At 36.6% G+C, this 16,365-nt stretch overlaps 1 protein-coding gene across 3 annotated transcripts; it reads right to left on the minus strand.

The window, feature by feature from the left end:
- Positions 1 to 2,772: 2,772 nt before the first annotated feature.
- Positions 2,773 to 15,390, minus strand: LOC124644165 (zinc finger protein 600-like). 3 transcript variants are annotated; one of them, XM_047183418.1, is made up of 6 exons: positions 15,098 to 15,390; positions 12,282 to 12,432; positions 11,793 to 11,852; positions 11,266 to 11,349; positions 10,170 to 10,328; positions 2,773 to 3,487 (listed from the first exon to the last, which is right to left on the minus strand). In XM_047183418.1, the coding sequence occupies exons 1-6, from the start codon at positions 15,242 to 15,244 to the stop codon at positions 2,910 to 2,912; spliced, it is 1,179 nt and encodes a 392-aa protein (XP_047039374.1). In that variant the 5' UTR covers positions 15,245 to 15,390; the 3' UTR covers positions 2,773 to 2,909. The 3 variants fall into 3 exon arrangements, with proteins under 3 accessions (XP_047039374.1, XP_047039375.1, XP_047039372.1); XM_047183419.1 differs by lacking the exon at positions 2,773 to 3,487 and adding an exon at positions 4,763 to 6,318 and having other exon boundaries at positions 11,278 to 11,349; XM_047183416.1 differs by lacking the exon at positions 2,773 to 3,487 and adding an exon at positions 4,763 to 6,318.
- Between the last annotated feature and the right edge of the window lie 975 nt (positions 15,391 to 16,365).

The raw sequence follows: 16,365 nt of genomic DNA on the forward strand, positions 1-16,365 counted from the left end.
AGTGGTTCTTATTTACTGTAATCCAAAGGAAAATAATATAAATAGATGATTAAAATAAATTATAATAAATACAGTAAATGTATCCTGTCAATAATGTAAAACCAAGTAATGTCAATAATAAAAATATAAAATTGTAAAAAAAAAAATGAATAATATCAATTGATTGTAAAATTAAGTAGAAAATGAGGTTTTAACAGAAGTTGAAACCTCATTTTAGAAAAATGAGATTTCAGTTTAAGGTTAGTATATTTTTTTTAGATGGTTTGTAATATTCAGTAGCAAAAGAAAAGAAAAATTGAGTCATATTAATTAAAATAATAAAAAAGGATGATTTTTATGTTGTCACCAAACTGACCACTTTTTCACCACAATGTCCATTTATTTTCCGTTTTTAATAAGGAAAACACTCAATTTATTAAAAATAAAAAACTGTATCCAGTCCTTTAGACTATGAAGTACAGGTTGAGATCTTTAAACATATTAAAAACACAGCTTTAAAAAAAATAACGTATTTTTAACAGGGTACACTTAAAAGTGAAAATGCCCTGATACATAAAGGGCTTAAGAAGGAACATGATGGGTTTAGTCAGTAAGAGTCTGACACTCCCTCACGCTGCACCCACAGCGGGAGGGTTGTCATTTGATGAGTTCCCACCAAAAATTACATAATTCCCTTCTCTTCATCTTAATATACATGCTCTATATCTACATGCTGAATAGGTTTAAGCCAGATACACTGAAAATAATATAGGTAAGGTTCAAGAATACAGGTTATGTAAACGACTGATATCCGTATGGACTTGATTCATAGGCAGAATATTTAAGCACTACTGACGTATTCGTTTCTTGGACTCATATTAAGTACATAGTTATCTAGGATCGAGAACCTATGGTCATACATAAGCTTGTACCGGAATGGGGCCCGATTCTGCTAAGTTAATAATATCAAATTGAATCGCAATAGCAGTTTTAACCTTAGCGGGCATTCTGCTACTAATAAAAGACCAATTGTATTCCAATGACATTCGAATGTTTTGCGATTAGTCTGCCATTTGGTCTATACCAGTGGTTCTTAACCGGTGGTCCGCGGACCACCGGTGGTCCCTGGAGGCATTCCAAGTGGTCCGCGAAGCTTAGCTTCGCGACGTTGCTATACGTTATCTAACTTTAAACAAAAATATAAGTACGTTTGGGCTAAATTTTACGTAATATTTGGTTTAAGTCCGATAAAAAGAAGACGGATCACAATCCATACAAAATTGCCCCACGTCCTATAACAATGTGACGTATCTCAAAAAAAAGATAAAAATATTTTAAAAAATATGGCATACTCTCCAATTCATTTTTTTTACACCTTCATACGAAAAAAATGCTTTAAAAATTGTTCAGGCGCTGTTATGAAAACATCGTTCATGGGACTATTTATGGTCTATTTTATTAAATGTTTGATAGGGTATACCTCACAGTTGGTCCCATAATCATCAGGTCCGGATCTGATAATGGAAACCCTGAGAAATCCAGGGCAACTTTTGAAAGTTGTAGGTATGCGCAGGATAAAAACTTGACTATAAGGTGTATGTCTTATAACAATATGCAACAGTAAAGGTTTGGAGCTGACCTGACGATGGAGACGAAAGAAGGTCGAGGGAACTCGACAACTGAATATGTAAACTACCTCGTGTTTGGGCTCATATTATTTGTATTGAATAGACCTTTGCAACAGTGAAGGTTTGGAGCTGACCCGTCGATGGAGACCAGAGAAGGTCGAGGGAAATCGACAGCAAAATATTTAAACTACCTCAGAAGTCGGTGTCTAATGGATGTACCTAAGTTTATTTCCCCAACGACTTCTAGGCCGATGCTCCTAAGACTAGTTTTTTTTGCTTTTCAGTGTTTTTGGAAGTTTTTTTATCGTAATAAGTTTTTTTTTTATATTTTTGGCTTTTCAGTGACAAGCACAGTTGTCACTATCCGCATAAGTGGAAAGTTCTTATCAATACGAATAATATAAGCCCAAACACAAGGCAGTTCACATATTCAGTTGTCCAGTTCCCTCGCCCTTCTCTGGTCGCCATTATCAAGTCAGCTTCAAACCTTCACTGTTGCATATTGTTATAAGACGTACACCTTATAGTCAAGTTTTTATCCTGCGCATGCCTACAACTTTCAAAAGTTGCCCTGGATTTCTCAGGGTTTCCATCATCAGATCCTGACCTGATGATTATGGGACCATCTGTGAGGTATACCCTATCAAAACAAAAAATAATTTAATAAAATAGTCCATAAATAGTCCCATGAACGATGTTTTTATAACAGCGCTTGAACAATTTTTAAAGCATTTTTTTCATATGAAGGTGTAAAAAAGATGAATTGGAGAGTATGCCATATTTTTTTAAACATTTTTATCTTTTTTTTGAGATACGTCACATTGTTATAGGACGTGGGGCAATTTTGATCCGTCTTCTTTCGCGCTCGCTTCGCTCGCGCATTTGAAAACTACATAGGCAAGTTTTTCTTTATTTGCATTTGCTTACCTACACAACTGCCGACATGAGTTTAGCCTAATTTAGGTAAACCGATGAGGTGGTCCCCGGCAAGACAAACTTTAGTTAAAGTGGTCCCTCATGACTAAAAGGTTAAGAACCACTGGTCTATACGGTAGTTTGCTTTACAATCATGTTGCAATCGTAAATAATTTGCAAACAATATGATTCATTATTGAATCACAGAAACTGATAAAAACGTTAATTTAAAAGAAAACATATCGGAATGCCACATACTCTTCAATCGTAATTGAGTCGGGATAGGATCTCAGTCGAATGTGAATCGTATGTCGCTTTATTAAGTAAAATAGCAGATTCGTGCCCCTGCTAAACTAAGTCTGTAAAGCCATCAGGCTTAACCTAATGCTAGAATTTAACTTCAGGATGATATTTCGCCATATGGTAGTTCAAACTAGCTTTCTGAACGAACGCCTGACCACAGACAGTGCAAACTTTTCTCCTGTCCCCCGTATGAATTCTCTCATGAAGATCTAACGTAGTCTTCCTTAAAAAGGATTTTCTACAAAATCTACAATGAAAGTCTTTTACCGTTTTATGCTTAAACTTATGTTTATACATACCTTCAAAGCTGAAAGACTCGTAATCGCAAAATTCACACTTATACCGTTCTCCTAGCATGTGAAAGTTGTTAATGTGTTTCCTAAGCTGCACTTTCGTGTTAAAAATTCCTTTACAAGCATTACATTTGAACCTGTCATCTATATTATGAACTTCTAACTTGTGGACCGTAAGAGGCGCTGGCGTCATAAACTCTTTAAAGCATATGGAGCAAGCATATCTTGGTATCTTATAATGTTTCGTCTTCACATGGAATCTAAGTGAAAATATCTTGTGGTAGGTTTTCTCGCATCGTGCACATTGGTATAAGTCGCCATCTTTTTTGAAATCTTCGTCGTGTAGGCTGAATCTTGGTGGCAGCCGCCCTGGAGACAGAAAACGGTAGGTTTATTCTTCGCTCGTATTCGTTGACTTTTTTTTTTAACGACGTCAAAAAATCATCAAATGACCCCTCACGCTGTGGGTTAGCAGCGGTGTCAGACTCTTACTGACTAAAAACCGTCGTGTTCCGTCATAGGCCTTTTAAGTACCAGGGCCGCGGTAACTCTTTCGAACAACCCGCAGCCATTCGTTGACTTCGTGTTTCGCTTCGGGAATGTTTTCACTGAAGCACGGTTGGATGGGTGGCAGAGTGAAACGTCGAGAGGGTGTCTGATTTAAATTTTTGGCAGCACTTATTAAAGTTCATGGCAGTTGGAGGAAATTTTCCCTATCTTGTGGTGGGGCTAGTTAGTTTACAAACTTTATCTATACTAATATTATAAAGAGGAAAACTTTGTTTGTTTGGTTGTAATGGATAAACTCAAAAACTACTGGACCGATTTTAAATATTCTTTCACCATTAGAAAGCTATATTATCTGCGAGTAACATAGGCTATATTTTATCCCGGTGCGGGCAGTAGCTCCCACGGGACGCGGGTGAAACCGCGGGGAAAACGGCTAGTAATTCATATAATAAAATAGGTATTTAAACACCACTCCATGTAAGTAGGCTCCTTAACAAAAGATAATAAATCTTGACGAGACTTTTCATTTAAAACTCAGTTTAAAAACTTACAGCCTTACTACAAAAACTTAAGCAACTGTTGAACACTTGTGTGAAAAAAGTGTGGCTGCAAAACGGACCTTATTTCAAAGTATCTGTCATTTTCTAAGACAAGTGTTCAACAGACGTTTAAAAGTGTATGTGGTACGACGGAAAATGTCGCTAAAATCAATGTAAATACAATATATAGTAACGATTACTGAATCAATTGAATCATTATTTTGAACAAAAGCTTATTTGTCTAGTATGTAGTTACTTGTGTAAAAGTCATACACATAAGTCTTACGGCCAGTTTCTTCATCAAAAGTAAAAGTTAAAGTAATGTCTAAAGTAAAAGCAACGGTCAAATTCGTTTTTTCAAGGCTAAAGTGACAGCAAAACTAATAGAAAAATTGAATTTGACCGTTACTTTTACTTTAGACATTACTTTGACTTTTACTTTGGCTTTAACTTTTGATGAAGAAACTGGCGGTTAAAGGACAGAAGCTTCGGCACGTCAATTTGGCAGTCACTTTATATAAGTTGTCTGGGTGGTATGTCATTGTTCAGAACTTGAGAGATAACCGATTTACTTGAAAGAAATAATACAATCTTCTAGACACAAAATTGTTTATTCGAAATAAAAATAATGAGGTCACATTTGTTAGAATTTTATTTGTAACAAAAAAATTATGATCGTTATTTAAAAATTCAATACACAAAGTTTTACAACTTCTATACTTTAGATTACTTATATTGTGCTAGACTTTGAGTAGAGTTAGACTTCAAAAAAGTGGCATTAAAGAATCCTATGCCTTCAAGTCTAGAAACAGGCAACAAAAATACACACGAGTGTGACACAAACAAAGTCATAAATACTGACTGTACTAATGACTGCCTTTTGCTAACCACTTGCTTTACAAAATCTATTGTTATACTACAATGTTCCCAAATCAATACTTTGTCTTATTCTAATTTGTCATTCTTACGATTATCAATAACATTAACAAAATAATGCTTTTGTCGCGAAGTCAGAAAATGATTATATTTTTATGGAATTAAATAACAGGCGACTTCGGTACATTGAAATATCGTACCTATATTTAATCTTGAAAACAAACATTTCGAATTCTACTATTAAATGTTATTCAATCAAAACATATAATACATATATGCAAAAACATTGACGATGCGAAGAGCTATGCGCGGCCGAACTGCATTTGTTTAGCGGGCCTTCCGACGAGTACGAATTGTACCTACTTTTACAATATGGAATATTGGAAATAAAACCGCGGGTCGCACTGTATCGAACTGCTAATAAGCATGTTAAAAACCGGCCAGGTGCAAGTCGGACTCGCGCACGAAGGGTTCCGTACCAGTATTTAAAATGAGCAAAAAATTACGGTTGCTGTATGGGAGTCCCCCAAAATATTTATGTTATTCTGATTTTCAGAATATAACGGCAACAGAAATACATCATCTGTGAAAATTTCAACTCGCTAACTATCACGGTTCATGAGCCTGGTGACAGACGAACGGACGGACAGAGGAGCGGCAACAATAGGGTCCCGTTTTACCCTTTGGGTACGAAACCTTAAAAATTAACTTCTGGATGATATTTCATCATGTGATAGTTCAAGCTAGCTTTCTGTACGAACGCCTGTCCACACTCTGCGCATACCTTCCTCTTATCCCCCGTATGAATGCGCTCGTGTTGGCGCAAATTATTTTTCCTCAAAAAAGATTTTTTACAAAACCGACAGTGAAAATTTTTCACGACTGTGTGTTTAACCAAATGCTTTCGCATTTGATATTTGCCATGCGTCTCATAGTCACATTGCGGACACTTGATAATCGCTCCTAACTTGTGGAACATTAGATAGTGCGCCGTCAATTGCCTTTTCATGTTGAACACAGCTTCGCACGCATTGCACTTCAATCTCGCGTCCACATTATGCTCTTCCAATTTATGTTTTACTAACTGAGTTGTTGTTGAAAACTTCTTGGAACATATGGGGCAGAATTTATATCTTCCTTCATTGTAATGATAATATTTGATATGCCTTGTAAGTGCATATCTAGTGTTATACGTTTTGTCGCATCGACTACAGTACCACGCGTCCCCGACTTGTTTGATTTCTTCATCTGTCACAATACATACGGGCCGCCTTCCTGGAGACAGAAATAAGAGTTCAGTTGATTAATTCTTCGAAGTTGATTCGGTTTTCGTTCATTCGAAGATGAATTATTCGGTCAAAGAGCTTCGAGAATGTTCGGTGGCTAAAGTACATAGAATATAGTAATAACAGTAGCATGTCAGAGGCCGTCAAGCGCAATTGAGAGTACAACGACATACATTTGACGTTTATAGGTTAATAAGACGATCCACGAGTACACGTACACGTCTTACTGGGAGACCATATTTTATGGATGTGTTTCAGAAAGTTAAACATTGATTTTGGTAGTAGTCAAAAAGTAGTAATAGAAGGATTTCACTGTTTTGGTGGTTTTGCTTAACTAGGGATTGGGTTACCCGGGTAACTGGGTTGAGGAGGTCAGATAGACAGTCACTCAATGTAAAACACTGGTACTCGGTTGGACTAGAAGCTGACCCCAACACAATAAGAAAACACTAGCCTGATGACCAGTACACAACAAAACAATAGTGTTTCGTTTGTTAGATTTTGGGTTAAATTCCAAAAAGTGCCATGAGCGAGATTTTAATTTAGCTATGTTTATTTCACCACCGACTTCTATTCGGATGCACCGAAAGGTTTTTTGGTTGCTTAGTGCTTTTAGAACTCGGTCTTTCTTTCTAAAAAGTTTTTCGGTTACTCAGGCCAGCTGTGTGCTTATTTTTCAGCTTTGCAAGTAATTATAAATTATCCAAGTCGGGCTGGTTAATATACAAGCTGTTGATTTGCATCCGTGCAATATTAAATTTGTAATTATGCTAATGATTCTCAACCCAAATCAACAAAAAAATGATACGATTTTTTTTAATGGAAATCCCTCAAAGTCACCTACCCGTATATAAACTCGGCGCGTGTGCTACGGGCCTTAAAACCGTGCTGCGCCGTCACAAAAACGCAAATACAAAGCATACGCAACGATCACTCATAAATCTAATTCATAAAATTGGGTTACTTCTGAAATACAATGACAAAAAAAGCAGTGCATATTAACTATTTCCCGTCTACTGTAATTCCAATCGATTATTTACGTATTTTATGTCAAACTCCTGAAAAATTGCACAGATGAAATCAACACCTTGTATACAGGGTTACTGGTAAGTAGACCGCATCCTTTCAGGAGGTGATAGTATAGGTCAATACGGACAAATTTGACCATGGCATACACTGGACAAAAGTTAACCCATTTCAAGATAATCGAATTTCAAGATCTTTTCTTTACAAGTCGTCTATATAGGTACACGTATAAATTATTATTAGTAGTTAAAATTCTCGTTTTTGCGGATTTTTGTGTGTTTTGTGCCTTTTTGGATAGCTAGATAAATGCAGATTTTTTAAAAGTATTCTGCACAAAAAAATGAATAGTAATATTTTTGAGAGAAATGCTACTAAAAAAGTAATTGTTGTTCGCTATAATTTCCTCTGTGATTTGCACAGTTTTATGGTTTGTTATTATGAAGTGATTCATCTTCTATCCAAAAACACACAAAAATCCACAAAAACGAGACTTTTGATTAATAATAAAAATTTATACGTGTACCTAGACGACTGATCTTGAAATTCGATTATCTTGAAACGGGTTAACTTTTGTCCAGTGTATGCCATGGTCAAATTTGTCCGTATTGACCTATACTATCACCTCCTGAAAGGATGCGGTCTACTTACCAGTAACCCTGTATACAAAGCTAGATTCCCTAGACAGGTTTTCATCTTGTTGAAAGTATTTACTTCTTTTTCATGTAAGTTTATGAAATTATTTTATAAAATACAATATAGAAAAAACGCTTCGATACAAAAATGGCATATTGGTACGCAAACAAAGTCATAAATACCCAGTGTGCTAATGACTGCCTCTTGCTGACCACTTGCCTTTTAAAATATATAGTTATACTGCAATGTTAAGAAAGCATAGCTTCGTTTTATTCTCATTTGTCACTATTATACTTATCTTTAACTTTTGATGGCATTAAATAACACGAAACATTCGGTGTATCGAAGTATCGTATATTCAATCTTGGATACAAAAATAGCGAATTCTTATTATTTAGTAAAATATACAGGAATGAATTTTAAGCCGTGCAAAAAAAAAACTGGTGGTCCAGAATCATTAACAGAACATATCTGCATCATCAGTATTTTTTTTTTCATTTTTTTATCCGCCTTAAAATCAGCAAAATATGGATACCAACCAACTATTCTTACGCGCTTGGAGCAGCGCTCGCGTCAGAAAACTGGTTTCGCGTTGCCGCGCCGTGCCTACTATGACGACTGTGACTGTGACCGTACAATCGGTTTACAAAATAAACATCTTTCGCTATAAATAACTATTCTTTTTTGTACTAAATCACAACAAAATAAAAATATACGTATCTGTAAAACTTATTTAACTATAAGTTGACAAAGTTTTCGCACTGAACAAAATTCATTCCTGTATAGTTATCGGCACGAATCTTGAGATCTGACCTACATCTGCGCAGAAGTGATTTATTAGCAAAGAACCAATCCCAAGTGACGGCTATGACGCGATGCACTGCGGGCCGTTCGTTCCGTTTTTTTTTTAAACGTATGGACTCTAAATATTATTTCCTTCGATTGTCTTTTTATCGGCGGACTCATCTCGCTATTGCAATCTCATGTGCGTTTTGTGTCAACTGGCCGGAACTGTCGACGCGTGTTGCCGTCACGAATTATAACTGAGTAATGACAGCAATTGCCCTCGCCTCTCCGCGTATCCGCTCACATACCTAAGGCGCGGCCAACTAGTTCCGCGCGGACTACAGTAAATAAATACACTTAAAAGTAGGATAATAAAGTCGAAATTACAATCCTTTCTTGGTGCACGTCGTCGTTCGTTCTCTCTCATCTCTCATCTCAGCAGTTGGTCGGGCTTCTTTCCAAAAATGTTGCTGTCAGCTTCCAGTCCAACCGAAAGCTTTAACCACTTCACTGTGCGCGGTAACAAACGTATTCAAGGGAAAACTTCAAATAGTAGCGGGAAATGAAGATGAGAAGATGTTTCTCCTAAGGCTCTAGACAGACGGACGGAAAAACCGTTGTGTTCCGTCGTTACCGCAGCCCTGGTACATAAAAGGCCAACGACGGAACACGACGGTTTTTAGTTAATAAGAGTCTGACACTCCCTCACCGCTGCTAACCCACAGCGGGGGAGTCATGATTTTTGACGTCGTTAAAAAAAAAGACGTGATGTTATCGTTCGCCGTAATAATATACTTCAAAACATTTTTTGATATCCTTGTTTCGCTCCGAAAGTGTTTCGAAACAAAAAAAAAACAGCATTCCTTCCTTTACACGAGAAATGGAAAAATACCCTCCTCTTGGGTTTAATGACAAACCCCAGAGGCCCAGCAGGGCCAAAGCCTGCCGGGGCTGCGGTATTATTCGAAAGAGTTACCGCGGCCCTGGTACAAAGTAAAGGGCTTAAGAAGGAACATGGTGGGCTGAGAGTTTAAAACAGGGTAGCAGTTTTCTTGTTTGCTTTGAACGTATGTATAACATATTAAAAAAGAAGTGTTCAAACTACAAAAAAATGGAGGGTTTTATCCAAGTGCGCGGAATAGATCTCGACACGCGAGCGAAATCTAGTGCCTATCACTACATAGTATAAAAAAAAAGTCGCATTTTCTGTCCCTATGTCCCTTTGTACGCTTAAATCTTCAAAACTACGCAACCGATTTTCATGCGGTTTTTTTAATAGATAGAGTGATTAAAGAGGAAGGTTTATATGTGTAGTAACATCCATTAAATAGTGGGGAAATACTGATATCCCGTGCGAAGCCGGAGCGGGTCGCTAGTATATAATAAAAGACTTACCTCTCTTCTTGACGGCACCCTGGTCTTCTGCCCCAGTTTCCTTTTCCCCATTCTTCTTAGCCGATCTTCTTGTATTCTTCTTAACGGTCTTCTTAGGTTTCGCTGGCTTCTTCTGTTTTTCAATTCCAACTTGTACTGCAGGCTTGTCAATTTCAATTTCTAAAAAATGGAAGGAAAGTATTTCAGACTGAAGTTTACTAGTCTTTATGATAAAGGAAAAAGTTTGTGTGTGTGTGCATATTTGTTATTTCTTTATTTGTAAACGGCTGAACGGATTTGACTTATCAGCAGGGGTCGGAATTAAGTAGAGGTCGGATTTGTACTTGCATCGAAATCTATACTAATATTATAAAGCTGAAGAGTTTGTTTGTTTGAACGCGCTAATCTCAAGAACTACTGGTCCTATTTGAAAATTTATTTCAGTGTTAGATAGCCCATTTATCGAGGAAGGCTATAGGCTACTTTTTATCCCGGTACGGGAAGTAGTTCCCACGGGATGCGGGTGAAACAATCTAGTGTTGATATATGGACCTTCCCGGGATTTCTAATGGACAACCCCGTGTGGCCAAGAATATAACAACTAAGTAGGTAATTAAAGACAATTCTTATAAGTTCTCATTAATTCACAATACAAACTATTGAGTCTTAATTTTTATTAGTTTTCATTAATTCACAATACAAATTATTGATAGTCTTAAAAGTATTTTTATTTAAAAAATCCAGGGATTTTTTCTGCTTTTTTTAATTAATCTAGTTTGAGGCATATCCACTTCTGCCGGGGCTGCGGGTTGTTCGCGCGAGTTACCGCGGCCCTGGTACATGAAAGGCCTACGACGGAACACGACGGTTTTTAGTCAGTAAGAGTCTGACACTCCCTCACCGCTGCTAACCCACAGCGGGAGGGGTCATTTGATGATTTTTGACGTCGTTAAAAAAAAAATGGCATATCCACTTTATTCTTTCGAATCAGTGTAAGTACATGAATAACTCTACCTAATTCCGACCTCTGCTTATCAGTGATACAGCTTACATATAAGAAGAACTTCCCTCAGGGTGCGGGTGAAACCGCGTAAAGCCACTAGTTACAAATACAAACCTGGTTTCTTACTTAATTCTTCTATTGATTCTTCAAAATGATGATCATCGTCGTCGTCTTGTGGTACATCTGCCGGGAAATCTTCTGAAAAATGTGTAAGTTTTGCTATTTATCTATTAAGTTAATAATTATGTCCTATCTACCGTCATCTCTCGAGCCTTTTTCCCAACTATGTTGCGGTCGGACTCCAGTCTAACCGGATGCAGCTGAGTACCGGTATTTTATAATATAAATAATAATATGTCAATGCCCATTCAGTCAGCACGTGAGAGCGCATCAACAGCGAAATATCGACTGAATGGGTAATGGATGACGCGCCGTTAACGGCTCCGTGGACATGGGGCCGCGGCCATAGGGCAGTCGCTCCTTATAAAGCACTGGTACTCAGCTACATCCGGTTAGACTGGAAGCCGACCCCAACATAGTTGGGAAAAAGGCTCGGAGGATGATGATCCTGCATTCGAGCCTAGATATATTGTCTTGTGGAATTAACACAACGTAGTTTTTCTATTTCTTATAACACTCACCGTCTTCCTCTGTGTCAATAACTTCTTGTTTGACATCCACTTCTATAGATAAATCTGAAACTGAAAATATAAAAAACATGTTAACATACACTTGCTTGAAATCCTACTATGTTGTATGTTTGTATGGATGTTTTAATGGTCAGTAAATCACATCAACATATTGAGTGTCTCATATATACTTAATGATATTCTATGGTGAATTGTAAAAAAAATACACAATCCATTCAGTGGTTTAGCCACAGGAGTCATTTTTTGTTTTCATAATTTACAACATCATGTGTAAAGCAGAGATAAAGTTAGGAGTATCGTATGTTTTGATCAGTTGACAGCTGTCAGTTTTCAAGGGAGAATTTCAGTTGTTCGTAATGACTGACTTTTATATGGTGTTCTAATTCTTGCACATTTTTATTCTGTTAACTTTGTTTGAAAAAAAAAAATATTTTACCAAATGAAATTGTGAGAAAGAGAAAGTTTGAAAAACCAATTTACCTTTAATAACATTCCTTTCGTACATATTTCTGAATCTATCCTCGCAGCTCAGAACTTGTTGCTTGAACTCGCTGGCATCCCGTAGTCGCACGATGCAGGAGTCACATATTGTGTACGTCGCTGCACATAATACGCCTGATACGGGCACCATCTGGAATTAATTATATAATTTGTAAGAAATTCATGTGTTGCTGGGGAGTTTGTTGCGCCACTTCTTCTTCCCAGCAAAAACACATAGGAAGTGGTGAAGGGTGGGCGTTTTGGGGGCTGTCTTATGTAATTTTTTTTTCTGACGTTCGAAAAGTGCTGTTTTGCAGCCAAGTTTGAATAAATGAGTTTTGATTTTGATTTTGATTCAATATTAATGGACTCTTGGTTATGTTTTTATTTGTTGTTTGCAGATTTTGGTAGTACACAAACAGGGATAAAATATGTTACTTTGGGATAGTCTAGCTTCCCAATAGTAAGGCGGCCAACCGTCCCGCAATGCTTGACGAAATCCCGTTTTGAAATTATTAGTAAAATAGTCCCGCAAAACGTTGTATGCGTCCCGCATGTCCCGCATCCCTATTTTTCTACCACACTTCTACACAACACCCACCTGCGCGCACGCTCAACAGTGCAGGAACACAGATTACCTATAATATAATCTCGTTCTCTTTATTTCTACTGAACTTGTGAGGCCTAATGATTTTAAAAATAAGACATTAGTGCATGCTGTGACACGATATTGATAGGTTAAATTATAGCTTTTTGCTTACGGTTTTTATTTTATCAGTTCCGTCCGATCATTTTTCAATGCCCCCCTGCCCCCCCACCCCCCTTTTCACGAAAGGTTAAGTCCCGCATTCAGTTTTCGGAAAGTTGGCCCCCTTACCCAATAGTGAAAGAATTTTTCTTATCAGTTCAGCAGTTTATTATATTAATAATACCTTTAGATAGATAGATAGATAGATATACTTTATTAGGTACACCAATTTTACAATTTTGATCTAAATCTAGTTAAGGTAGGTGACATAATGGGCGGTCTTATCGCTAAGAGCGATCTCTTCCAGACAACCTTAGGATGGATTGAGACGAGAAGGAAAAGATTATACGGTAGGCAGTTAGGCTAAGTGTACACTTGCTCCTGCAATTTGCGCACCTAAATATTATTACCATAAATACTTAAATTATAAACTAAATATATATACATACATATATGTTTATATATATATAAAATAATAACAATAAATACATATATACCTTTAAATAATGTCAATGCTAGATATATATACTTTTTATAAATATTATTCTACCGCTAGGAGGAAAGGTAGTGGCTTTTTAACATTCTCTTGAAAACGGCTAATGATTGAGCCTGTCTTATCGTAACGGGCAATGCGTTCCATAGCCGAACAGCCAGAACAGTAAAAGATTTGTCGAAGAAGCTAGTGGAATGCATCGCCATCTCCAGCCTCAAATTTTCTGATGACCTTAGATATTTTGTATGTGTGTCATAAAGGAACTTGAAACGTTCTTTAAGATAAGGGGGGTTAGTGGGATTAAACAAAATGTTGTATAGCAAAGACAGGATATGAGTATTCCGGCGAAGACGTATAGGAAGCCATTTGAGCTTTGAACGAAATTCAGAAATATGATCATATTTGCGCAGGCCAAATATGAATCTAATACAAACATTTTGAAGTTGCTCAAGTTTATCTAATTGTGCCTCTGTAAGATCCGGATAGCTGACATCTGCATAATCAAGGATGGGAAGCAGGAGGGATTGTGCGAGCGCAGTTTTGGTGGCAGTCGGGAGAAAGTTCCTCAGTCGTCTCAGGGACCGGACAGATGCAAACACCTTGCGACTAACCTCTTGTAGTTGAGGGCCCCAGGAAAGGTGTTTGTCAATAAGTACACCTAGGTTTTTGACTGTGTCCTTGACTGGAATGGTAGTGCCATTGAAATTGATGTGCGGGAGTTGTGACCAGCTAACTTTTTGTACCAACCTAGAACTGCCAATTACAATGGCTTGGGTTTTTGAAGGATTAACCTTAAGACCGTAAGCCTCACTCCAATCAGATATTACAGCCAAGTCACTATTGATGATGGCGATTGCATCTGCCAGATCCACTAAGGCGGCTTTCCTATAAATTTGTAGGTCATCAGCATAAAGGTGGTAGAGAGACTGAAGATTATTGGAAATTGAATTTATAAATATCGCGAGTTTAGTTCATTAAAACTAGAAGGGCCGGGCTTCATGCTATACCTACAAAGACAGCGCATCGTCAATGTGATGGCAAACATATTTTTTTTTTTAATATAGATGTAGCTTAGCAATAGCAAATTAGGAAAAGTCATAAAATATGAAAAAAACAAAGACTTTTTTTGTGTAATATTTAACTATGAAATTGCCTTGCCGCCAATTTGCCTGCCTTGGTTTTTCTAGTGTTAAATGGAAATAAATGGAATATTATTAACAATAATTTGGTCAGTGAGTCGTCTTTAAATCTGAATTTATTTACCTCTGGCTTTGACTAAATATCGGTATGATTATTTTTAACTAGCTATTTTAAATCTTGTTAGAATTTTGACAATACATGCACAATAAACAAAGAAACTACTGCTTAATTAAAGTTATGATTTAGTTGATTATGTTATCATTTGTATTTACTAAGATGTGTGCATTTTATTTTTTAATAAAAAGCCCTATCACGATTGTTTACCTTTATTTAAATGCCTACTCCAATTAAGTTTAATATGATCTTCAATAACTTCGTCAATTTTACTATTTAGAATAGAACATTTACAATGTTTTATAAGTTATGAGTACTCACGTCAATATCAAAGCATTCCTTCAACATATCTGAATAGAATTCGTCTCTATCCTCATGTTTACGAGGCTCAGCCAAGTTTTGAAAACTGCCTTCACCGTGACAACAGCGGCATAAATCCTTCTCTATTTTCCAAGATTCTGACGACATTTTAGCTGTTTGACTACATTTAACTACACTTAAATCTTATTTGCAATATTTAGTTACTTTTAGCGAGATTTTAATTTAATTCTTGCTATTATTTAATGTTTGTTTGGGTAAAAACATCGCTGTTTTAGCGCACGGTCGCCATATTGTGTTTGAATTTGACTTTGACTGATTGCTGGGAAATGACTTTGACATTCAAGCAGCGTTCAGTTAATCTTAAAAATTCAAAAGAATTCAAAATCTTATCCTTTTTGTGAAGTCGACTAAAAAAAGCAGTACTTAAATATCCTACTAATCCTACTTCCTACTAATATTATAAATAAGTTTATGAGAATGTATGGATGTATGTTTGTTATTCTTTCACGCAAAAACGGCTGAAGCAATTCGTTGAAAGGAGATGGCCAAAAAAAAACCCAGGGTCGACACAAACTTCATATGTATGGTTGGATTCAGTATAATTTGTAGATTACAAAAAATAATTCATAAATATCATCTAAAAACCATGGGGTTCTCTTTTTACAAGGTTTTTTCGATGAAGATTTTAGTACATAAAAAAGCTTAACTTTTCTATTTGCTGTTCATTAGAAGTGGTGCATCTAGGGTAAAAACTTTACACTCAGGTGTATGTCTGTTAGCACTATACACGAGTGAAGGTTTAGAGCTGACCTGGTGATGGAGAAGAGAGAAGGTCAAGGGAACTCGGCAATGGTAAATATTAACTAACTCTTGTTTGGGCTTATATTATTCGCAATGATGTGAACTTTTCACTAATGCGAATAGTAACTAAAAAGCAAAAAAAAAAAACAAACTTTTAACTTTTTTTTTTAATTAACCTTTGCCAATTCAGAAGTTTACACATAACAGGGAAATCTCTTCAAGTAGGTAAGGTCGCTACTTAATCGTATCTGGAGTGGTTCATGTGACTAGTGGGTGGGGGTCAAATTCAAGACGTTTTAATTACCAGGCAAACTCTGTAACTATGGGTATATTACTATTGGCTTGTATAATGTTAGTGTAGGTACCTCGTTTTTATGGCCCTTTATGTAAATAACCTTTAAAATCAACATAAATTCAACATAACCTATTTTTGTGAAAATATGATATAGCCCCATGGATTTCAGGCT

The sequence above is a fragment of the Helicoverpa zea genome, chromosome 29, assembly GCF_022581195.2.
Source record: "Helicoverpa zea isolate HzStark_Cry1AcR chromosome 29, ilHelZeax1.1, whole genome shotgun sequence".
NCBI classification, from domain to species: domain Eukaryota; kingdom Metazoa; phylum Arthropoda; class Insecta; order Lepidoptera; family Noctuidae; genus Helicoverpa; species Helicoverpa zea.

Excerpts from the sequence above, each read along its gene's own strand:
- LOC124644165 (XM_047183418.1), bottom strand. The coding sequence starts at position 15,244 with ATGTCGTCAGAATCTTGGAAAATAGAGAAGGATTTATGCCGCTGTTGT. Across the intron at positions 12,433-15,097 it reads AGGAATGCTTTGATATTGAC|ATGGTGCCCGTATCAGGCGT; the intron begins GTGAGTACTCAT and ends AATTAATTCCAG. Across the intron at positions 10,329-11,265 it reads AGAATTAAGTAAGAAACCAG|AAATTGAAATTGACAAGCCT; the intron begins GTTTGTATTTGT and ends TCCATTTTTTAG.